Genomic DNA, 25,500 nt, shown 5'->3' on the forward strand with positions numbered 1-25,500 from the left:
AGGTAGTGATCATATCTGTTAACCTTAAATTCGAATGTACTTCTATAATTTACAATTAATTATAAATTCAGATTTTCTAAGACTTTGTAGTTACACTGAATGTAGAAGCAAATGGAATAAATTTGTTAAAGTATGATTTTTAGAAAAAAAATCCAACTAACTTTTCTATGAAATGCATCATATTTACTTGAAGTAATTTTTGGTTAAATTCAATGCCAAATACTGATTATAAGCATAGATTTAGTGAACTCTTCTTAAATGTGTTTCCTATTACACAATAGTTACAGTTTATTTCACAAATTCTGCATTTAATTCCTCAAGCTAAGACTTTCTAAATTTAAATCATATTCATATTTGTACTGTGAGTAATGGAAAGAAAACATAATTACAGTTAGTGAAAATTTTAATATCTTTGTCAATATAAAGTTTTAAACTTTTACAAATAACTTTTATTTTTGCAGTGGCCCTAAGTTTTCTCCTATTAATGAAATTTCAGACATCAGTAATCTTGTTAGCTATAAAAAATATGGTTTGTGATGAAATTAAAAAGTGAGATCATAGCAATGGCCTAATTTAAATTTTATGATCCTTAAACAAAAAATTTTAAAGCTATTCTGTATTTTTCTAGAAATACATAAAGGAAAGACTGAAAAACCAGAGAAATCTGAAAGGAAAATACAAACTAAAGGTAAATGTTTCATTTTTATATTTCTTTTATGATATATTATATACATATGTTTAATCATATATATATGTATATTATACCTTTTAACTCAGACTAACTTTTGCTAGGTAAAAGACCATTTTAACCATGTCTGAAGCCGTGATTATTCTTACAATTTAGGGAATATTTTCATTGTAATTTTATATGGAAGAATAAAAATGTCTATGATTCTTGGTTTTGTATCTTAAAAAAATGTTATTATTTCCACAAGTAAATTTACTCCTCAATTAGTTTCAGGCACAAATACAAAATGTATACTCTTTTTTTTTTTTGCCAGTCCTAGGGCTTGAACTCAGGGCCTGGGCACTGTCCTTGAGCTTTCTCATGGCTAGTGCTCTACCGCATGAGCCATAGAGCACCACTTTTGGCTTTTTCTGTGTCTGTAGCAACCAAGGAATTGAACCCAGGGATTCATGCATGCTAGACTGTACTGCTACGCCAACCTCCAGACCTTAAATGACTCTTTAATGATTGGCATCTGAATTGGTTCAACATGATAGTTTTCAATTAGTTCTAACTGGCCTTATAAAGTCAACAGTTCCACAGGAATATTTGTGACCTGGGTATGAGAAAATCATTTTTTGTTCTTTTAATTCATGACAGCAATGAGTCAGATTTTATTTTGTTTTCAACATGAATTTCTCAAGCCATGTATTGACTTCATGATCTTTCATGGGGAAGTGTGGAGGCGCTCTGTTACTTCTCTGAAGGCTGTTCCTTATAATTTTCCCACATCTCAGGGCAAATGGACTGTAATAGCATGATGCATCCTAATCCTTTGTAATGAACCGAGTCCAGGAAGTGCAGTTTTGCAGCAGAAACATCTTAACTATGATCAGCATTACCTTGCTTACCTAACAGGCATCACTTTTCTGTGGGTAATCCAGATAATAATAAAAGAATTAAAAGGAATTAGGGGGATAGAATGCAGTCATAAAGGGTGTGGGAAGGTCATGAAAGGGGTGATCAAAATGCATTGTATTCATAACTTGCTTTGCCTGACTACCTAATGCTCATAACAAAAATAAAGGAACTTGTAGAAATAAACATGTTCAAAGCATGTTTTCTTAATACTTTTACCTGCCTTCAGATGAACCAAGACAAAATACTACAATCTCAATTATCACCCGATATGTAACATACATAAATACATTTCCTGCAACAAAAAATAAAATGTTCTGCTGGGAGCCAGTGACTCATGCCTGTAATCCTAGCTACTCAGGAGGCTGAGATCTGAGGATCACGGTTCAAAGCCAGCCTGGGCCATGAAAAGTCTGTGAGACTCATCTCCATTTAACCACCAGAAAACTGTAACAGGTGCTGTGGTTCCAAGTGGTAGAGCTTGAGCTGAAGAGCTGGAGAACAGCTCCCAGGTCCTGAGTTCAAGCCCCATGACTGATTTAAAAATATTAAAAATAAATAAGTAAAATGTTTTACAACAACTACCATGCAAAATTGGCTATGGAAAATTACCTGCTATAAATACGTTATTAAAGTTCCAAGTAATAGTCTTAGAAACTCTTAAATTACAACAGAATCTTTATCTGAATTACAGAACCATGTCATTGCTCTTCATAACTACACTTTGTGTATTTTCTGGGAAGAGCTCAAATTTAATCATAATGTTTGAATCTGTTCCAGATTGCTCAGCTAACAACTTGCACAAACAAGACACTGAAATTCATTCAAAAGAAACTTATTTTTACTTGTACTTTGGGAGTTAATGTCTTCGTATTGTTCACTTTCCTTGTCGGGCTCTTAAATTCCTTTGGTCAGGGAAATTCTAGGAACCCTGACTGGACTAGCTTTTCCATTTGCTGATGGTTAAATAAAAACTCAACTGGTTCTGGGTGGTTGGAATCTCTACTGTTAATTTAAGAGCTGTTTCTGCTGCTGCAGATATGGTGATGCAGTGGGTATGATTTGTAATTTGGACCCCATTCTGCTGGAATCCTGCTTTCAAAGACTGAGCAGTGGGTTGTGGAGTGGGTTTATTAAACTAGTGACTCTTCCATAATTACAAAAGTGAAATTGGCTGAAGTTTAAAATGAATTTCTCAAAGATCAGGCTTGAGATTAGGCACCTACATATTACTGCTTGAATACATGAAGTATTTTCCAGGAAAATGAAGAGTTCTCCAAAAAGTGAAAACAGAGCTTCACCTGTTCAACATTGATTTCAGCATCAGAGAGCATTTATGAGTTTTTTCTGCTAAAGGATTTTTTTGTGAATATATATATATATATATACTCCGGACATATACTAATTATTATACAGGAGAATAACCATGTGTTTGATACACTTGGTAATCATTTGATAATATGATGCAGTAATTCGTGTCATGAGCAATAAATGTCTATACAGTGGTGCTTCCTTTCTTCTTTTTTCCTTGCTAGTCCTAGGTCTTGAAAATTGTAGAATCTAGAATTTACTTGTGATTTATTTTCAGATTTGATTTCTTTGTCTGTTGCTGTCCATTACTGAGGTGCATAGATATTTTATGCTACAGCTGTAATCCAAACTTCATCCCTTTAAAGCATAACAGATTTAATATGTAGGTACTGAGATTTAAAGTAATCCTGGAGTACACAAATTATGTCAGTTTTTACTGGTGTTCTTCAGGTGATACTCTCTTTTTCTCTGACTCTTTCTATTTTCTTATCTTCAAGTAGTTGTACAAAGGAGTTATTATTAAACAAAGCAACTAATGAATATACTATACCCTTGTGAATGTTACCTACCTCAATATTCTCACCCATCCCTTCCAACTCACCCTTTTCCTCATATTTCTTAACTTTGTAAGGTATGCATTGAGTTCTTGACTGCATTTTCACCATTTCTTGTCTTCATTTATCTAACTCTCTCTCTGTGCTTCCCCTTTTAACATTTCCTGGGGCAAAATGCATCTGTGTGAATTTCCTTTATATTTAAGTACAGCAGGAGGTCCACCTAATAACACTATTTTAACTTAATTACTTCGCTAATGATAAAATTATGAATTTGGTCATATTTTCAGGTACTGAGGGTTAAGACATCAGTTTGTTCTCCTATTTCCACAAATATGTTGAAATTCTGTGAATGTATCACATGTACATTGTCAAGAATGTTATTCAAATGTATAACTTAACTCTGTGACAATAATTGACTGGCTTAAAACTTCTTAAGCTTTTCGGAAGCAATTGCAGGATTTGGCATCATAAGCCACCAAGAGATTTAGCTAGTAGTGATTCTAAAGAGCCAAAGAAGAAAGGTGAAAGTGGATCTGCACACACCAAACTACTTTAGAAAAACACCTTTAATGTTTGTCAATTTATTTAGCCATCCTGTATTGTGAAAACTTCTATTTTTATCTTCTCTTACATCTACTTAAATATATCCTCATGTAAAATACATAAGTTTTCCCTTTGTGAAAGCAAGGAAAGCTGCATCTGAAAATTTCAAATATGAAGTTCAATACAAATTTATGTATCACTGTCTTCATAGTGTCCATTCACTCATGAGGAAGTAACAGCAGATTTTATTGGGGCTAGGAACAGCAGTGTAAGTGGAATTGGTTCTCAAATCATTTTTGTGAATGAAATTAAATTTTTAGATTCATGTATACATGTGCATACATTTATTACAAATACACGCATATATAACACATAGATATAAGATAAAAATTTAACTTTTGAGTGATTGGCCAAATCATGTCCATATATATGTATGTATATATATATGTATATATACATATATACATACATATATATAGGGGTTAATGGGGGCTTATTTCAGAATCTGTAGTTCATACTTGGAATTTTTGCTAAAGGCTGGAATTCTACCACTTGAATCACAGGTTTGCTTTCCTAGGAATTGTGGAGTATTTTCCTTGTTAATTGTAGATACGACTTAATGGGATTTTCTGCCTAGGCTAGATTTGGATCTTGATAATCATATCTCAGTCTCCTGGTAGCTAGGATTATAGGGGTAAACCAGAATTACAGGAGTAAGCTAGTATTACTACTAGTATTGTTACTTTTATATAAAAACAAGTTGATTTTACAGGATGCTAGTGACTCACACCTGTAATAATCCTAAGTACTCAAAAATTTGAGGTCCAGAAAATTGCGATTGAATGCCACATGGCATTCAATCTTTGAGACTAGACTGCAACTCGAAAATAAGAAAATGGCAGGGTTGGGGGTGCAGCTCAGTGGTAAAGTGCCAGCAAGACAACCTGAGGGTCCTTAGTTCAAACCCTATTGCCACCAAAAGGGAACATTGATTTTATTATGAAAAGTATGTGAATAATTAAAAGGTAGATAATATGCAACAATCTTGCATATTTAATCAACTTTCATTCATGAAAACAAATTTTCAGTCTCCCCAGGGCCTAAAAGAAACAAGGCAACAGAGTTTATGCTGGAACAATAATTATATTATTTTCCTACCTTGCTCTGTATCCTGCTACTTTCTTATTTCTGACAAAGAAAGCCAGACTATCCAACCTAATAAATATTTACCTGCTATAATCTGTATTCATTTTTAGTGTTAAAACGGTAAATACTTTTTAAGAAAGACTAGATAACACAATCTTTTTGAGAAACATAGGAGAACATATTCGATAATCCATAATATGCTGCTATTTTAAATTGGGGCTAAAACTTTTCTTTTAAATAAATATGTTCTATTTTTTGGCTGCGAGTTTGGCCTAGTGGTAGAGTACTTGCCTAGCATGTATGAAAACCCAGGTTTGATTCCTTGGTACCATACACATAGAAAAAGCTGGAAGTTGAAAGTGGTGCCATGGATCAAATGGTAGGGCTCTAGCCTTGAGAAAGCTTTACGACAGTACTCAGGCTCTGAGTTCAAGCTCCACAACCAACCAAAAAAAATGTGTCATATTCTTTGTCATAAAAAGCTGATGAATAAAACTGAAATGATCAATCATTTAAAAATTCACTGACTATTAATATCTCCCACAAACTAATGTATCAGAAAATCCTTAAAAACAAGGACATTAATTAAAACAAAAAAATGAAATTTCTACAGCTAATTGTGCTCTGTCAAATTTTAATAATAAAAGTTATGACACCCAATGGCTTACTTACCTTGGTTCTATTTTGGCTTGGCTATTCAAATTCATCTTATTCTATAGGTCTGAATTAACCTTGAGTTTCAAAACTTTGATTAAATTTATTTCTTACCCATCCACCAGAGAATGAATAGTACACAATACCAGTCAGTACTTGGAAGACTTTTGGCCATAAAAGTTTCCTTCTTTTTTAAAAAACCTAAGAGTGGATACAAAGAGCAGAAATCTGATATCTTAGAGCTTTCTGGTTGACCAGGAAAACAGCAGAGTCTGAGGTATTGTGAACTCCAACACACAACAGAAAATATACAATTCTAATTGATGCTGCAGGGATCAAAATCAGAAGCCTGAGGAAGGCTGGAGAGGAGACATGTGGAGAGAGTAAGAAATCCACTTCACAGCTGACTTGGGCTGAAAGTTTTGGTCAGGAAAAGGTCAGAGTCTGCACAAGTGCAGGAATAGCAAGGCCATGCCAACTCAGACACCAGCCATCAGCAGCATTCCGACTGGTGAATGCCACTTGTTTGTAATTAGGAGCATACCAAAGGGACTTGTATTTGTTTTATTTTTGGTCACTAGGATGACAAGCAAATTAAGCTCTGGCAGGTGCAAAAAATATTACTTTTGTCTGAGTTAAAACTATCTGGTGTAAGACTTCTTCCTCGTGGAAATTCTTATTTGTTCTAAGGGAAGAAAGGCATCAGCCAATGCCTGTTGATGTTTGAAATCATGTCATTTAACTTTAGAGTGATTATTAAAGCAGAACTGCCTGCTGTGCTGTTGTGCTTAAGAAAAAGAAAACTATTTTCAGAACTTGGTATTTGAGCACACAGTCTTGCCAAAGTTGGAAGTTTCTGTCCAAGCAGATTTAATGGCTGTCTGCCATTTTGAACAGCTCCCTAGAGCCACAGCTCCAGCTGCTTTGGTAAGCTCTAGGATAGTGTTGTTCTGAAGGGTGAAAATGAAATTCCAGCATACACTACTGCGTCTGTAAATCAAAATTTTTGACTAGAGGAGTGAGGTTTTTTTTTTCCTCCCTTGGTCATAGGAGTCATAGAAATGAGGAGTTAATATGCTAATTTAAGTCTGGATTCAACCCCTGTGCTCTTTTGATTTCGTATTAATTTTCCCACTTATGCATGTGCACATGTCAATCTTAAAAATCCTTCAGTGGAATGGACAACCAGCTGTCTGAGGTGCGTGAGCCCAGCCCTTACAGAGCAGAGCCATAGATTAGGTGTTCCCTTGGGGCTTTTTCCAATCAGAGTTCTGAAAGCACAGCTTATCTCACACAAACTGGATTCCCTCTAGGGAAACTTTAAGGGAGGCTTTATTTATGCCAAGAATTTCTGTTAGTTTCATTAATAGTGATTTTAAAAAAACCCGAATATGCTATTTGAGATCTGCATGAATGTTGATTTCTTTTACAGAGAGTTATTTTTATTGAACTTTGGAGCTCAAAAAATACTTAAAATGAACCATTACAAAATAAAATAAAATACACCTAATATCTAGATATTCAAAGGTGGATTTTTTTCCCCTCCAGGCTGAATTTCTTTTCAGACTTTATTCAAGAAATCTTAAATTTTGAATGATCAGAAGCAAACGTGTGGGTATATATGTGATATATGTCTACGTTATAACAAAAAACCACTAGAAATTTTACAATTTTGCATATTAAAAATGTTGGAATGTAGCTCAGTGGTAAACTACTTGCCTAACAAAGGCAGTGTCCTGGGTTCAGTAGCTAGTACCAAAGAAAGAAAGAAAGGAAAAAAAGAGATGCAAGAAAAATTATGTGGCATAGTCTCTAAAGATTTCACTAGGTGGTTGTATATATGGGCAATTACATCATTATTTTATGTAATTACTAAATGGAATTAAGAAAATAATAAAATTAGAGTATGGAACAAATAGAGAAACAAAAGATGATGAAGACAGTATTTGATCAAAGACACAAAAAGAGCATGGAACAGGAAAGCAAATGAGCTGAATTATGGGAGTAGAAATTCGAGGTGGAAGGCACAAACAAACATAGAAAAGCCCCACAAGGGCACAAGATACCTTTGTGAACTATATGTATTGTGTCATAACTGTATTGTAAAATTTAAAGAGAAATTCCAGGTAGATAACAATAGATTGTAAGAAAATACCATATCATTGGGGCAATAAAATATCTCTGTGTTTGATATAGCACATACTCTATGGCATATAACAAACCAAGAAATATGTGGGACACTAATATTTGAAAACGATGAATGACATAATCAGACTCATGATAGGAAGGTTATTATGAGATGGAAAAATGAAAACCTGTTTTTGTTAAAGAGAAAGAAATAGCAGTCGCAAGATGGTTTTCTTGCCTGTTCTGAAACTGTCTTTCCACTTTGGACTTAGGTTAATTTCCTGATACTTTTTGTATCTTTCAGTGTCACTTTTCTTAAAGGAATCTTTTCCAAACATACATGAGATTAGATCTCAGTTTTACACCTTGACCCATCATCTTTCCTGTTCACTTAACAGAGATTACCATAACAGAAATTTGCAACCTCTGTAATTATTTGTTTGGCATCCAGCACTCATTAACTTGGCTGCATCCCATGACAAAGGTGGCATCTGTCTTGCCTAACAAAGTCATTAACATGTAGCTGGGGTTGTTTCCGTATTTTTATATAAATAAATAATGCATAGGAGGGGGCCAGTAGTTTGACCTAGTGGTAGAGTGAGTGCCTAGCATGCACGAAGACCCGGGTTCGATTCCTTGGTACCACGTACTTAGAAAAGCCAGAAGTGGCTGAGGCTCAAGTGGTAGAGTTCTAGCTTTGAGAAAAATCCATGGACAGACCTCAGGCCCTGAGCTTAAGCCCAGGACTGGCAAAAAAAAAATAAATAATGCATAGGAAACATAATATCAAATAAATGTGTAAGAGGTAAGACTAGAACAGGTTGGATAATGAGCTGATATAGAAAGGAGAAGAGAGAGATTAGTCTGGGATGAGCCTCATATTAATAAAAAGAAATTAAAAAAATTATGATTTAAGTATGTGCTGATATTTTGACATAATCTTTGATCCTGTTGCAGTAATTAAGTTGTACCTAATTCAATACAATTTCCTTTTCTTAAAAAATATGTAATAGCATTCCAATCCTACTGTAATATTTAAAAGCAATTGTGGAATATTGTTCTAGAAAAGTAATGCATACAATTTATGTCTATGCTTCTTTGCTTAAAGTTCAGTTGATTATACCTTTGTATTTTTCACATCAGACTTCTGGCACATTTCTGATATTAAAGCTGGGCTCCTTTGGCACATGGCATAATATTTTAAGAAGTTTTCTAATTCAAATTATAGATTTCAAAAGACAGGAATATTCTCATCTTTGCAGTCAGACCCAGTTTTAATATTTGCTCATGCTTGGATGTGAAGCAAAAATAGATTTTAAAAAATAAAATCTTAACTATATTGAAGCTTAAACTTCTTCGTAGTTATGTCAATTAAAGCAAGATCTGAAAGTAAAAATAGGTTTCTTAAATATTAAAACTACTATATGATTATCTTGTCATTTATTATAATGAAAAATATGATCTGTCTCTTTCCAGTTGCACACAAAGAAAAAGAAAAAGACAAAGAAATAGCAAAAGAAAAAGAAAAACCCATAAAGAAAGGTATGTTTTATTCTGTGTACAATTTTTTAATGTTGCATCTTTTTCCTTTTGAGTTTCTCTTCCTTATATTCAGATTTTAGTCTAACTTGCACATCATTTCTTTCAAAACTGTATCATAAATTCTTTCTTGCACTAGAAGCTGAAAGGAGGAGCTTCTGGATTAAATGAGATAATGTTCTTATGTCTCATGAATTCTTGTCACTCTTGAACAAAAATGTGGCAGTTACTTCCAATCCCATCCCACTGAATGTGTTGTCTAATAATAAGACTTTTATTTCAAAAATACCTGGAATTTAATAAATAAAAATCACTCAGTAATATTTTAATTTACATCTGGTTTGCTTATTAGGCTTGATTTGTTTTACTTTTTGCTTAATAATAGAAAGGCAATAGAACTAACCAGTGAAGATGCCTTGTGAAACCCTTCCTCCTTTTTCTTTCTGAGACTCACTCCCTTCCAGGACATTCATTAATGATATGCAATTAATTTTGGTACAATTTAAAATATGTAGTATATTTCACTAATATATTATTATAATAAATGTAATTGTCTCCTTATATGTATACAAAATCAATCACTTCCAACATTCTGGCTTTTGTATATTAAAATTATATACTCTGGGTATTTTCATCACTATGATTATTTTCCACAGACATTTAAATAGTTCCCATATGTTTGGATGAGAGTATTTCTGTCCATCAAGTCTTCAAACTGCTTATTATATATAGCTAGAACAATGTAGATATAGACTGTATTTTTCTTCTTACTCACACTTGCTATTCATTTATTTTAATGATGCCATTTAGTTAGTCATCCTTTCTAATGATTTTTTCTGTTTTAAGATAAACTCTATGAATGGACATATGCATATGTGAATATATACATATGTAAGTTTAGATATTTTCTTTTTTATGCATGTGTATGTGAGGTTGCTAGTGTTTAGACTCATCACCTTCCACTTGCTAAGCAGACATTCTTCCACTTGTGCCTTGTTGCCAGCCCCTTTAAGAATTTTTTTTTATTATAAAAGTGATGTACACAGAGTTTACATTTATATAAGTCAGGTACAGAATCTATTTTATTTGGACAATGTCACCCCTTGCTCACTCCCAGTTTTTCCCTCCCATTTCCACCCACAAATTGAATGCTTCATTTTCAACATAGAGTCCCCTGGACTCTGACAAATAACAACTTTCATTGAAGCTATACTCTCTATATTGTTCAACAACTCCTTAACTGATATTTCACAATGTAGCTCCATGACCTTGTGTGAGTTGTGTTTTTGCCAGTCTTAGCAAAACTCTGCAAATGGCTGCACTTAGCAGCAAGTGGTAGTGAGAGGCAGGCTGAATCTTTGGAGGAGGAAGCACTTGCTATTTCAGCCATTGTGTCTCCTGCCGGCACCTGAGGGTCAGGTGACCATTATTTGGAAAAGAAAGTAAGTTTTAAGCTTTCTTTCATTTTCTATTCTTTTTCTTTCTTTCTTTCTTTTTTTGTGGGTCGTGGGGCTTAAACTCAGCCTGGGTGTCGTCTCTGAGCTCTTCAGCTCAACGCTACTGCCCTACCCCTTAAACCAATCCCCACTTCCCATTTTCTAGTTAATTGGAGATTAAGAGTCTCAGGTCCTTTTGTGCTGGGACTGGCTTTGAACCTTGGTCCTCAGATCTCAGCCCCCTGAATAGCTAGGATTACAGGCGTGAGACACCCTGCCAGGCAAGCCTAAGTTTTAAGCTTTCTATGAGATTAAATTTCTTCAAGGTTCTTGGCAAATTATTCATAGATAAAATCTTTTTTTCATTTGCAAAAGCTATAATAAAACAGTACAGACTGGGTGATTTGCGAATGCTAGGAAGTCTAAGAACACCCAAGTGGCATCTGTGTGTGTTCCACTAAGATATTTCCCTCTTTTGTATAATATAGCAGGAGGCAAGAGAAGGTCAAGAAGGCAAGCTTGCCTTTATAAAAGCCCCCCTTACAGGAGAATGAATGTATTCCTGTAAGCAAAACTCATTCCTGTATGAATCATACTCATCTATTCACAAGTTGACACACCAGTAACCAATACCCCCACCTTCTATAGAGCCCACTCCTTAATACACTAGTCCTTTAATAAGGAAAGCTATTCTTAGATAGGTGAACAAATGCAGTTGTTTGAGGGTATAAATTTATTTCTTCCTTATAAATTTAGTTAATAAAATTGTACCCTTTTCTCACTTAACTTTTCAAAAATTATTTAATTTCCATTGTCATTATCCAGTAAATGGGATGTGAATTCTGAGAAATATATTATATAGTGATTAGGGAAACTAGCTAGGATAGTTCCTTAATATGGTTGAAATAGCACCTACAATTTATTGTACCTGTCAGGTCACCTATATTTAAATTTTGGAGGGAAAAATCAGTAGTGTATAAATAAAAGACAAGTCAAAGAACATTTATCGTGATACGTCTTTACTAATAATTACAGTGTATAACATCCCAGGTCTCACGTGAAAAATAGTGACTCCACATGAAAATTAATAAAAATTACTCAACTGATAATCATGGATTTTTGCATTTTATTTTAAGTAATTATAGAAAAGTGTTTCAATACAAGTCACATTATGAGCACCATGCATCTTGACCAATGTCATTTGTATTTTTTTCTATCTCCTTTTCTAATCTCATCCACTTAGAATTACTGTGTATATTATTGTTGATTCTCAGGTTAAGGTGCTGATTGTAAGTCACAGGATGCTATACAATACTTTAGTTGTCAAAATGATATTAAGGTTTTGGTAACTAGATGGGAGAGAAACTAAACACTGTCTTCAATAAAGAAATAGTCCTTTGGGGTGAGCAACAACTTTCCTCCTGTTTCTTTTATTCTTTTTCAAAAAGAATTATACTAATCAAGTCTATCAGTCCTGATTTCTGTATTCCTTTTTACTAATCCTAAAGACAGATTTTACACCTGATAGAAAGTTATTGTTTTCAACTAATTCTTGTACATTCCGGGAAGCTTTGTTTATTTGGAACAGTGAGTTGGAAAAGAAGGTGGTAGGTTTAGTTTTCAAAATGCTTCCTACATCTTAATGCCAAGTTACATTGAACTTTTCACAATTATCACTTAAACTGATGACTCTCTTCCTGAAGTGCATTTTTTTTCAGTGTTATGAAACCTCACAAATATTCCATGATATTTGTGACTGTAAACTGAAAATGAAAGAAAACTTGGTTTTGGTACCTTACAAAATAACCACTAATAAAATTTTTCTGTTTAAGCAACCCACAAGGAAAAAATTGAGAAAAAAGAAAAACCAGAAACGAAGAAAACACAAGGTAAATGTTCTCTTTATTATTGCCATAATTAAATTTATTTTAATTTTCAAAGATTATCTTTTGGTGAACAGAGAGTTGGATGTCAGTATTTCATTCATACAAAAATGATTATGAATTTATTAATAGGAATGCTAAACCAAACAAAAGAAGAAAATCCATTAGCATCCTATGTAATTGGAAGGTTGGTCCTCTGCTTTACCGCATTACATGACAAAAGTTTTGAGAAAGTCATGAAGTTCATTCTAAAAACATAGAAAATAAAAATGTAGAAAATTTCTAAAATATTTAGAAAGTAATTTTCTAAAAATATAGAAAATTTTCTGGCTTAGAAAAGTTGAGCTCAAATATATGGAAAAAAAAAGAAAAGTTGAGCTCATGTCAGCTCAGTGTACTGTTACAAAGCATTTAAAAGCAAAGAGTTTCAGCAGAATGAGAAGAGAGATCTGACATGTAAGGTCTTGCTCTCTTTGACTCCCTGAGAACTGGAAGGGGCCACATCAAAATCAAACTTATTCTATGATGAGTAAGCACAAACGATAGGTTTTTATACACTCCAAACCCCTCGACTCCACTTAAGAAGCACAGTGCTATTGACAATTATACTCTACTCTTGGAAACCCAAAGAAAAGGACTCAGTTGAACACTACTTAGGTAAAGGTACAGAATGATGGAAACAGGGAGGAAGGAATGTTTGTTTGATAGGACAAATGATGAACTAACAACAATGATACATACTAGACACTATGTTAGAAATGAACTTTACAAGTTTTTTAGGGAGGGAGGAGGATGGGAAAGGGAAATGGGGAGAAAATGAAGGAGAGGGTAACAGTGTTCAAAAAGAAATGTAGGTGGGCTCAGTGGCTCATGCCTGTAATCCTAGCAACTCAGGGTGCTGAGATCTGAGAATCAAGGTTCAAAGCCAGCCCCAACACAAAAGGACCTGAGACACTTATCTCAAATAAACTTCTAGAAAAGGGAAGTGGGACTTGGCTCAAGGGGTAGGTTCAAGGGGTAGAGCTGAAGAGCTCAGGGACAGCACCCAGGCAGAGTTCAAGCTCCAAGATCCACACACATACACACACACAGATGAAAGTAAAAAAGAAAAGAAATGTACTCATTACCTTAATTATGTAACTGTACCCCAAATTCATTACCTTTACAACAAATATTTTTAAAGAAATGACTTTTTTGAGCAAATCATTTTGTAGCAATTTGTTATAGAAAGAAAATAAACATTCCTTGTTTATGATTTTTCACTAATATTAAAATATGTATTTTGTTTTCCTCTACAGATATACACACATACGCACAATCTTCATCCTAGTAGAGGATTTAGAAATTATTGAGATAAATGATCAACATGAGAATGTGGGAAAGAAAAAAATTGGCAGATCATGTAATTAATTCGTAATTGGCCTAGGATAGAAACCTAGGTGACCTAGTTAGAAATCAAGTAATCTTTCCAATGATAATTAAGGTTTTAAAAATTCTCCTTCAACAATGTGTTCTTTATTCATTCTTTCCTGTTATATAAAGGGAAAACATAAACTTCAAGACTTAAATGTACAAATGCTTATTAGTAATGTCAGTGAGTTAAGAATCTTGTCAGAACTCACTCATAATTCTGTAATGAAGGTAATAATTGGGGCTACAGGAATATTTGGACATTCAACTGAGAAAAAGTCATTTTCAAGTTCACAATTATGACTGTTTTTAAGACTCAGGTCTTCACAAATGTTTGAATAAAGACCTCAATAGAACAACTTTACACTCCCACCAACAATGTAATAGTGTTCCCTTCTGATCCCAACCCCGTCAGCATACGTTGTCACTTGATTTCTTGATCATGGCCATTCTAACTGGAGTGAGGTGGAATCTTAGAGTTGTTTTGATCTGCATTTCTTTTATGGCAGAAATGTCAAGCATTCCGTCATGTGTCTACAGGCCATTCTTATTTCCTCTTCAGAGAAGTCTTTCTTTAAGTCTTTAACCTTCCACAAATTTAGAAGTTTATATTTCACTTACATATCGCATTTACACGTTACTATATTTTACATAAATGTGGGAGTGGTAAAACATTTGTCTTTTTGTGCAAACTTATTAATCCTGGATTTGTCCATTTTTTTCTGAAAAAAGTCACTGTACTAACATAAAAATGTGATACAAATACATAACAGAATCCCTATCTTCAAGTTGTCTACAGTCTTGTAGGGAAGCCAGACTGAATTTTAAAACCATCTAGAATTTTAAAACCTGCTATAGGGAATAAAGTACACACTTTAATAAAATTTCTGGTAAATTGAAGCTCAAGGGACAGAATGATTAATTCCAGTGACAAAACCATTAACTTTATATGAGTCAAATATGATAGAATTTAGATAAACAAAAAACAAGAAAGTGTGGAGACAAATTTGACAATGTCTGGCACAAGAAAAAATATGGAAAGTAGTGAAAAAAAGCAATGTAGAGGAAAAACTTTGAAAAAGGTTTGTGAGTAGAGAGACATTATGAAGTGAGATATCCCAAATTTTAATAAAATTTATTTAGAGAAATGTATTTAGTGTTCTTAAGGCCAATTTTCCATCAAGATAAGCTGACTTTTGTATGTAAACAGTTAGCATGATAATTTATGGTCTAATAACTTGATAATGTGAACGTCTAAATAAACCTTAAAATACTCCACTTTTGAGGGTTACTTCAGAAATAAACCCTTTCTTTAAATGATTATTTCTCAATTTGTTTCATGATGAGGATAACCTTTGACACCAAAATGCAGTATTAATGCTTAGGCTAATTCCAAGGCAAAGTGCTTTAGGAGTGTTAGTTCAGTCAATTGCAACCAAAGTGGCATCCAACATAATCATTACCTCTCTCTCTCTCCCTCTCTCTCTCTCTCTCTCTCTCTCTCTCTCTCTCTCTCTCTCTCTCTCTCTCTCTCTCTCTCTCTTAATCTCTCTCTCAATCTCTCTCTCTTAATCTCTCTCAATCTCTGTCTGTCTATCTCTCTCTCTCTGTCTGTCTCTCTCTCTTTGTTACATCTCCCAATATAATCTTGCCTTTGTCTGTACCAAATTCTCAAATTTGATCTCTTTATTTTCATCAAATCCTTAGACTTGAGTAATAATAAATGCTACACATTGCATTAATAAATTGCACATGGGATTTCAGCATTGTGGAACAACTTCAGCAATATAGCATCCGATGGTTATGAACGCTCTGGTACTATGCACCAACACAGCATCACAGAAGTAAGCTACAAATAATTAGCTTTTTTTAAAAAAAATAATGGAGTCATCCAAAAATGAGGCCACAAGCCAATTCTTTGTTTTGATATGCATCTAGTATTCAATTCATAGTATGTACATATAGCATTTCTATGTTAAAACTCATTCACCTATGCATGTATTTATTTAAACATTATTTTTAGGAAGTAACACTTTCCATTATGGAAGGGGAGGGAACAAAAAATGGTGAGACAAAAACAATAAAGGGTGAACTAATGTAACAGTGATATTCACAAGACAATATTTGCAAATGAACTGTATAATTTGGGGGTGGAGTGAAGGAAAGTGGGAGAAAAACCTGGGAAGGCTAACCACGTACAACAAGAAATATAATCATGATTTAAGTACATAACTCCTCTGTACCAGCCTGACAAAATTAAACAAAAAGGAAAAAAAATTAAATGTATATGAAGCAAGTATATGATATGAAAATGGATGGAAATGCTATAATTAAACCCCCTCTTTTATACAAGTCGTATATGCAATTAAATCAGTAAAACCATTAAAGTTCTTATTTCTGACTTTCAATACAAAAAATGAATTATGTAAGTTCTATACTCTTTAGTTTATTAAAAACTAAATCATTAAAGAAGATGTGTCTTTTAGTTGCACACTAATACATTTTATTGTTTAAAACTGTTAGTCACTACCAGTCCCATGTCATTTTATTTTCAAATGCCTGATAATTATCTTTTAAAAATATTGTGTTGAAATTTCCATTTATCGATATGAACATAGATTTTATTGATGTTAGCTTATGTACAACCTCTGTCTAGGACAAATTCTTTTGGCAGGCTAAGTTTAAAATCACATAAAAAAAACCTCACTCCAGTATTTTTTTTAAAGATCATCGTTTTGTATGTGAGCTGTATGTATAGCATTGCACTTAATACATTGCAGAAAACAGACACTAATCTGAAGTGTTTATGTCAAAGATACTATTTTTCTTTTTTTTCATATGTATTGTAATTAATAGAAGGGTTACATTATATTCACCAGATAGAAGGTGCATTACTTCACAAACATTGATACCCCTTCTCATGTCTTGGTCCCCATTTCCCTTCTCCAACCCCTACCCCTCATCTTGTTTTCCCCCCTTCCCTATCGTATTTCAAATAACCAAATAAGCATATATACAATATACAAGGTAAAATGCTGTAACAATATGAGATAACCAAGGGACAACAGATGAGCGATAACATAGTACATTAAGGACAACAATCACTCAATATATGGCTTTTGTTTCTATATCCTGGAGGTCCTTTTATTTAGTGTCATACTATATGGCCTTATGTATCTAGGTTTTGTTCTATTGTAAATCTCTGCTAGGAGCGCCCAAGGTTTCTGCTGATTATGACAAATGAGGGAAACCATTGAGCTTATGTTCCTTTGAGTCTGGGTTACTTCACTTAATATGATTTTTTCTAAGTCTTTCCATTTCCTTACCAATGGGGCGATGTTGTTCTTCCTGAATTCCATTATGTATAAATACCACATCTTGTTGATCCTCTAATCAGCTGAGGGGTATCTGGGTTGGTTCCATATTTTTTTGCTATGGTAAATAGGGCTGCAATGAACATCGTTGTGCTAGTGGCTTTAGTATGTTCTTTTTCTGTATGATCAGGTAAATGCCAAGTAGTGGAATTGCTGGGTCATAGGGGAGCTCTATGTTTAGTCTTTTGAGGAACTGCCATACTGCTTTCCATAGTGGTTGAACAAGTTTGCACTCCCACCAACAGTGTAATAGTGATCCCTCCTGGCCACATCTCCCCCAGCATCTGTTGTTATTAGATTTCTTGATCCTGGCCATTCTAACTGGAGTGAGGTGGAATCTTAGAGTTGTTTTGATTTGCATTTCTTTTATGGCCAGAGATATCGAGCATTTCTTCATGTGTCCACAGGACATTCTTATTTCTTCCTCAGAGAAGACTCTCTTTAAGTCTTTGGCCCATCTTTTCATGGGATGGTTGTTTCTTAGTTTGGCAGTGATTCAACCTTTTTAGCTGTTGATATATTTTAGATATGAGGCCTTTGTCTGTTGTATGATTAGTGAAGACCTTCTCCCACTATTTTTCTATTGATTGTCTTTTCTTTCTTTAAAATGTGGTTCAAGACAAATTTCAGAAAAATAAGTATGATGCAAGTACATAGATAAGTAATATACTCATTTCTTAATCCTATATAGAAGAGAAGAAAGCCAAGGCTAAAGAAAAGACTGAAGAGAAAGTTATGAAAGAAGTGAAAGGTGGTAAGCAGGAGAAAGGGAAGCAACTAACTGCAAAAGGCAAAGAAGTACCAAAAACTCCTCCCAAAGCTAAGGAGAAAGAAGACAAAGAAGCTGCAGCCGTGTCAAAGCATGATCAGAAAGGTAAACACAGCAGAAGCAGCCAGGTGTTATAACAGTATGTTGGGCAAGCCACAGATAGACTCAAAGTAAAACAGATGAAAAAGGCCAAAATCAGACTACAAGTAAGCGTAAAAGACTGGCACAAATAAGTGCACTTAAAGGAAATAAAATAAATTGACAATTAGCATGTACTTCTGGATATACACAATGATTACTTACCCCAAAATGCGTTTTCAGGTATTTTTAAAGAGATTTTGAATTAACATCTAGAATTATTTAGATAAAAGTTGACTTATTGAGACAAATGATTGTCTATTAAGATACAGAATAACAGAAGAATCATCACCTGTGTCTAACTCTTGGAGAAAGGCTGACCAGGAAAAAGAGAAAGTAATTCTCAAGGATCTAGTTGAGATATCTATGTTCAAATCATGATTAAATATTAACACTATTCACACTTTGTATTTCTGTAAAAACATACTATTCATACTTGCTAGAGTAATTGAATAGGCAAAAATTTTTTTAAAAAAAGGAACTCTGATAGTTTCTTTGCAATTTCCTTGACCAAATGTATGACTTTGGATATTTCTGCATCTGACACATACCTATTTTCAACAAGTCTGATATCAAACTTAAATTTCCACTCCCAGAAAGGTAGTATGCAATGGAGGCCCAATAGAACTTTAACATTCTTTCTAAAGGTTGTTCTATTAATGTAAAATGAAAGAGTTCGAGAAGCATTCCTAAGGAATGTTTCTTCTTCTTCACAATTTCCTGTTGAATCTTTCTTCTCCTAAAGTCACTTCTAAAATGAGGCTATTATAGATCCTGTCCTCCTGACTTAGAGTGTAGGTTAATATTCAGGGACTACTTTCAACAAATGTAAAAACATTTTTTCCTTATAAGAGCTGGAAAGTTAGAGTTTATTTTAACATCGTAAAAATTGAATAACTTTATTTAAGGATGAAAATCAAAGACGTCTGTGTCCATAATGATTAAATTTTAAAATAACTCTTCATGCTTTGTACACTTATTTATATGGTAGAGTACATTTCATTTTAGATTGCTCTTTGCAAATAAGGTCACATGAGACAAATTAAATAGAACAAAGACTTTATTTTCTTTTTCCTTCAAATACTCTCATATTTAAAAAGTGTATGCCAGTTATATATGTGAATCCTAAAATATTTGTCTGAATAGAATCATGAACACATTTGTGGGTGTTCATTTTTAATCATTTTGGAAGTTTGGGCCCATATTTTATGGTTAAAGACATCATGAAATTTTCCATATAATAGTTATTTTCCAGATCAGAAACACTGTATACTTACTTGTAATCAGCTTTATTAACGACAGCATTCTCCATTCCATTTTCAATTTGCTGTTTTCATTTTCATGTAAAGAGCTATTTATCTATTAAAAGGATTTTCAGATGTTACTTAGAAACAAAAGCATAGATAGGACATTATTGGCTAAACAAATGCATTTACTAAAGCAAGGCATCTATTAAGAATAAATACCATCAATTAAATCAACATATAATAAGGTAAGCAATAAAAATTTAGCCTGTAATGGATGGTCAGGCACATAATCATGTTAATTTTTCTTCTAAACAAATATTTAAGAGCTTTTCAATGAAAAATAAATCACAAGATAGTCTAAATGGAATACAACTAGCATTTTATTAACTTGTGAGGTGGATTTGATACTGATTTTTTTTTTTTTGCCAGTCCTGGGCTTGAGCTCAGGGCCTGAGCACTGTCCTTGGACGGTCTCAAGGCGAGAGCTCTACCACTAGAGTCTCAGCACCACTGCCAGATTCTTTTTTCTATGTATGTGGGACTGGGAAATCGAACCTGGATCTTCATATATACTAGGCAAGCACTCTCCAAATAGGCCAAATTTCTGGCCCCTACTGCTATTCTTTTACTGAAGAAATTGAGTTAATTCTCCTTTGGACGAGAGAAATTAGATACATTGGATCTAAAGGGTTTAACATATTGTTACCATGCATATTTAAAAATAGCCCCCTTTAAAACAATAAGATCCAATCATCATTATATACTTGGACATTGCCTATGTATGTAACACGGGTGTTACTTATTGACAATTATTCAATTATTCATGACATGCAAATATATGCAATGTACTTTTAATTAGACTTTTGCACAAGCAATGCATTTTTACTTAAAGCATTGAAAATAAGATGATTATTTACGCACATTCTTACCAAAAACAAAACAAAACAAAAATCTAGTTTTATGGACCAATGTAAGTCTATTCAAGGTGAGAGTGAAGAATTAACAGAATTGGTTTACTGTTCCCAGGTTTCTCATGGTCTCTGACATGTCCATGACACAGGACAAATCCAGTCTCTGAGCTCATCCTTTCCTTTCTTTTTGGATTGGCTATTTAAATATTTGTGGCAGGCAGAGTAAGTATAGCTAATGAGAATGCAATTGAACAATAAGCCCCATTTATTCCATCCTCATTAAAAATTAGTTTTTAAACTCTTTCTGTTGACATCCAGTTCAGGACACATGTTACTTACCACGTAGCTGCCATTCCACAGGGAAGGTAGACAGAGAAGCAGAGGCTGATGACATCCATCAAAGCTCCTAGCAGATCAAGAAAGGAGGGAGACATCATGGCCTCTTTCTAAAATGATGTTTATTTTGGAAAAAATATTTCAGAGTGGTAGCCAATTATGAAAATTCCATATATGCATGTATTCCCATATATAAGTATATATATGATAATTTAAGTATAAAAGAATGGCAGGACAATTTGTTTTTTTTCTTCAAGAAAGTTGAATTTTTTTTGCAAAACCTGAGACTTGAACTCTGGGCCTAGGCACTGTCCCTGAACTACTTTTACTCAAGTCTAGCACTCTACTATTTGAGCCACAGTGCCACTTCTGGCTTTTTCTGTTTAGGTAGTACTGAGGAATCGAGACCATGGCTTCATTCATGCTACGCAAGTGCTCTACCACTAAGTCACATTTCCCAGTCCCTAGATTTTTGTATTTTAGAAGTTTTTTGGATATGATTCTTCCAAAAGCAGAAAAGCTCCATTTTGCTGTCCTGAGGCAGGTGAAATACATATACTGAATACTGCCAAAATCCTATACTTCCTAGAAAAGTTACACATTGTTGAGGTCAATGCTAAAGATGAATGAAAATGGACATTCTAACTTAAATTCTATCAGCCTTGTTAATATAAACATTAAAAAAATTCTCTCATGTTTCCATTGATATCTTAGTGCTATTGAAAAGCAGTAACAAAATATAATTCATATATAAATTTTATTCGCCTGAATAATTTTTAAGTTGGAACAAAATGTTCTTTGAATTCGCCTGTGATTGATTTTTTCAAATTAGAAGCTCACTGGACTGTTAGTAATTAAGTGAATGAATTTTGAAGCCAAAAATTATTGACAGAATACATATAAGCATGGTGTTTTGGAAATAATTTCTATCAAGTTATAAAGTTTCATTATTCTGTCAACATTCAAAGGAAACTAAAATAACTTTCATTCAACATGTTAACCACCTCATCATAACTGAATAGGAAATAACATTTCATTTAATATTTGTCTTCCATAATAACACATAGTCTTTTAAAATTTAGACATACATAAAAAACCCAAAACCTTCATTTGCTGTTTTGGGAAGCTGTAGTCCAACTAGAAACCATTTGGAAAGGAAAAAAAAGGAAGAAGTGCTTTTAAATCAGTCATTCTGAAGATGTAGTCTTTTTAAACACACTTGGGGATCCTTGGCATTAACACCTTTGTTTATTTTTGTTTGTTTATTAAACCTAATTGGAAGCAATTAAAATGTATCATGCTGAATAAAGTCAATAAACTTTCTTCATCCTAATCCTCCCTTTGATTTGGTGGATGCATAAAATGGCTGATCTAGACCTATTAAATGTATATAATCAAATGTATATCCTTTCATGATATGCATGATGTAGAGATGCTAAAGAAATCCTTAGAAGCATCTTTCGTGGGGAATTGGCTTTCCCAGATCAGCAGAGTTTTGTGGAATATAAAGTACAGTAAAAATCCTACCAATTCCTCAAATCAGGAAGACTACATGCTGCTTGAGATCTTAAATTGTTTTGTGAAGATTACTCATTTAGATAGTGCTATCATTTGAATCTAGCACTATATTATCTCTGACGTCTCCTTGATTTAAAGAGAATTTCCACACAGAATAACCCTGAGAGGTTGCAAGGGTGTTCATCCTCCTGAAGGCCTTTAGAGGAAATAATCCACATTTCATTTAGAAAAACAGCAGAGGATATGGAAGGGTAGACTTGGCAAAACATGTGTAGCTGGAAACAATTTTTCTTTTGTAAACTTTGTTCTTTATTTTAACTTTACAAAAGGACAAATAAGAATAATTGCTTTACTATGATGACTTTCCTAGCAAACTCGATGAAAAAAGATTTGGATTCTTAAGAAACTGCTATAATATTACTTTGAACTAGTATGTTTTAACATTTGAGATTATTTTTGTTTGAAATAAATGAAAATTTATGTTTACTACGTCTTTATCACCTTTATTTTCCTAACAGTACAAATGATTTCTTCACAGAAAATATATAGTAAGCAAAAAAAGAACTGTAACATTGCTCCAAGGAGAAGGTGTTGATGACTTTTTTTTCATTTTTTTCTATTCTGTCAGATCAGTATGCGTTCTGTCGATATATGATTGACATGTTTGTCCATGGGGATTTAAAACCAGGTATTTTGAACAAGTCTTGTGATTGTCTGCTTTAATAGCCTTTGCTTCAGTGACTGTTGGCTTTTTGTGTACTACACTGTATATTTCATTTAAAATTTGCATAATGCATGAAGAGATATAAAGTCAATCAAAAGCAGAAATAATAACTGGCATTAGGAATTTCAATTTTGCTTTCAGTCACTGCATGGTCTATTGCAAATGAAAAGAAAACTAAAATCATGCTAACATCTTCATATATAAAAATGCTAAAATCTTTAATAATATCTTGGAATTGAAGCCATGAATTATTTTATTTCTGGTAAACTTAGAAGAAAAAATTTATGACAAGAAAATATCTTTTCTTTTTAAGGTGTAAAAAATCCAAGTTGAAATCTGCACAATTTGAAACATTTTTCTTTTTAAAATTGTTACATTTCTTTTCATGGACTTAGGATCTTTGGCAATTCCAGAGAACTATTGATGCAGATAGTGAAATTTTTTTGTTATTATCAGTAATGAAGAAAGCATTTTAGCTAACATAGCATATATAGAATTTCTTTACAAACTTTAATTGTTGTCCAGAGTGTAGCAAGATAAACTTACTAACATCTTAATTAAAATGGGTGCATCACTTCTTATACTATGCCTTTATCATAGTTAAAAACCTGACAGAACATATATTCATGTCTGGAAAACTTGGCACTAAGAAGATGCTATTGTTGGAACCAGGAGTTTGGCCTAGTGGTAGAGTGCTTGCCTAACATGCACGAAGTTTGGTTCCTCAGTTATCACATACACAGAAAAAAAAAGGAAGTGCTAAAGTGCTAGCCTTAAGATAGCCCAAGAACAGTACCCAGACTCTGAGTTTAAGCACCAGAACCACCAAAAAAAAAGGAAAGAAAGAAAGAAAAGAAAAGAGCTGTTGTTCGACTATTTTGATTTCTTAACCTTTTTGATTAGAAAGCTTTCTAAAATATAAATTAGAATTTATACCTATATTCACAGAGTTATAGCTATCTTAAAAAGATAAAGAATTTATTTAGCCCTAGAAATTAAGAATATCACAAGAATCCTAGCTAACTGAAAAATTCAGTTCATCCCAGTCACTTATTCCTTTATGCTCCTAATACTCACATTTTTCTCCTACATCTGTAATGCATTATGAACATAATGTAATCAAACCTGAGAATCATGCAGTCTTACTTGGTGCAACTAATTACTGCTAGTAGTTGTGCTTAGAGAAATACCAAAATTAGATGGAAATATTCTGGAAGGCCATTTGATAACTGTCATAGAAATAGAGTACTTATACTACAAATATGCATGTATAATTCTTCATTTTATTAGCATACATTATTGAACAGAAAGGTTTCACTGTAAATATTACATATAATCCATCTTGGCAAATTCATCCATCTCTTACTCTTTCTTAACAGTTGTCTCTCCCTTTGCCTTTTAAAAACAATTTTGAATGTTTATGTATATATATATATATACATGTATATGTATTCTCCTTTCCTTTCCTTTCCTTCTTTCTTTATACACATTTGGTAATACTTTTAACTATTTTCTTCTCCTTCATCCCCATGCTAGCTTTCCTCCTCAATAATTCCCCTTTACAATTATGCCATGTTATTTCACTTTAGGACTAGATTACACATGTGAGCTTAACATGATGATATCATGTTCCATTCATTTTTATGTCAATGGTATATTTTCATCTGCCTAATGACTAAATAGTATTCCATGTATAAGTGCTCCACATATATCATCTTCAGTCATTGGTCAGCTATGCTGGTTCTTTATCTTGGCTATTGCTGGGCATGGTATTACACACTTATAATCCTAACACCTTGAAGCTGGGGCAGAAGGATGGACAGCTGAAGGCCAGCCTGAGCTGCAGAGGAGACCTGCTTATCTCAAAACCAAAACCAACCATCCAACTAACCAAAGAAAACCACCCTAAAGGAAGTCATACCACATTACACATAATTTTGCTTTTATAAATTCAACTGTTTACTTCTCCATAAGAATTTATATTGCTGGTGAATATGAATAAATAAGTGACTCATATACAGTGTAATGTTTACTTTATGTTCCATTAGCTTTGAAATGTCATTAGATGAGAAAAACTGTGTATTCCATGTGCAACTAAAATTATTCTTGGCGTCTTCTAAAAAGTGAAATAATTTGTACACCAGAATTTTCTGATTAGATGTTAGAAGGGAAGAAAGAAATAAGGGCAGAAAAGTTGACAGAACAATCTACAACTCTGACTTGTGTAACTATACCAAAGGAAAGTTAAGCTACACTGTCAAGGGCAGTGAAGGAATACATGAATGGAATAAT

The 25,500-nt window shown here is 33.5% G+C and overlaps 1 protein-coding gene across 1 annotated transcript in view; it reads left to right on the forward strand.

The window, feature by feature from the left end:
• Trdn (triadin) overlaps nucleotides 1-18,519 on the forward strand; it is a 59,731-nt gene extending 41,212 nt beyond the window's left edge. Inside the window, exons 4-7 of the mRNA XM_090337752.1 lie at nucleotides 610-688; nucleotides 9,400-9,465; nucleotides 12,731-12,787; nucleotides 18,257-18,519. Coding sequence (XP_090193878.1) covers nucleotides 610-688; nucleotides 9,400-9,465; nucleotides 12,731-12,787; nucleotides 18,257-18,471 — 417 coding nt within the window. The 3' untranslated portion in view covers nucleotides 18,472-18,519. The remainder of the gene's footprint in view (nucleotides 1-609; nucleotides 689-9,399; nucleotides 9,466-12,730; nucleotides 12,788-18,256) is intronic.
• The last annotated feature ends 6,981 nt before the right edge of the window (nucleotides 18,520-25,500 follow it).

Source organism: Megascapheus bottae, chromosome 8 (assembly GCF_031878675.1).
Source record: "Megascapheus bottae isolate mThoBot1 chromosome 8, mThoBot2.hap1, whole genome shotgun sequence".
Lineage (NCBI taxonomy): Eukaryota > Metazoa > Chordata > Mammalia > Rodentia > Geomyidae > Megascapheus > Megascapheus bottae.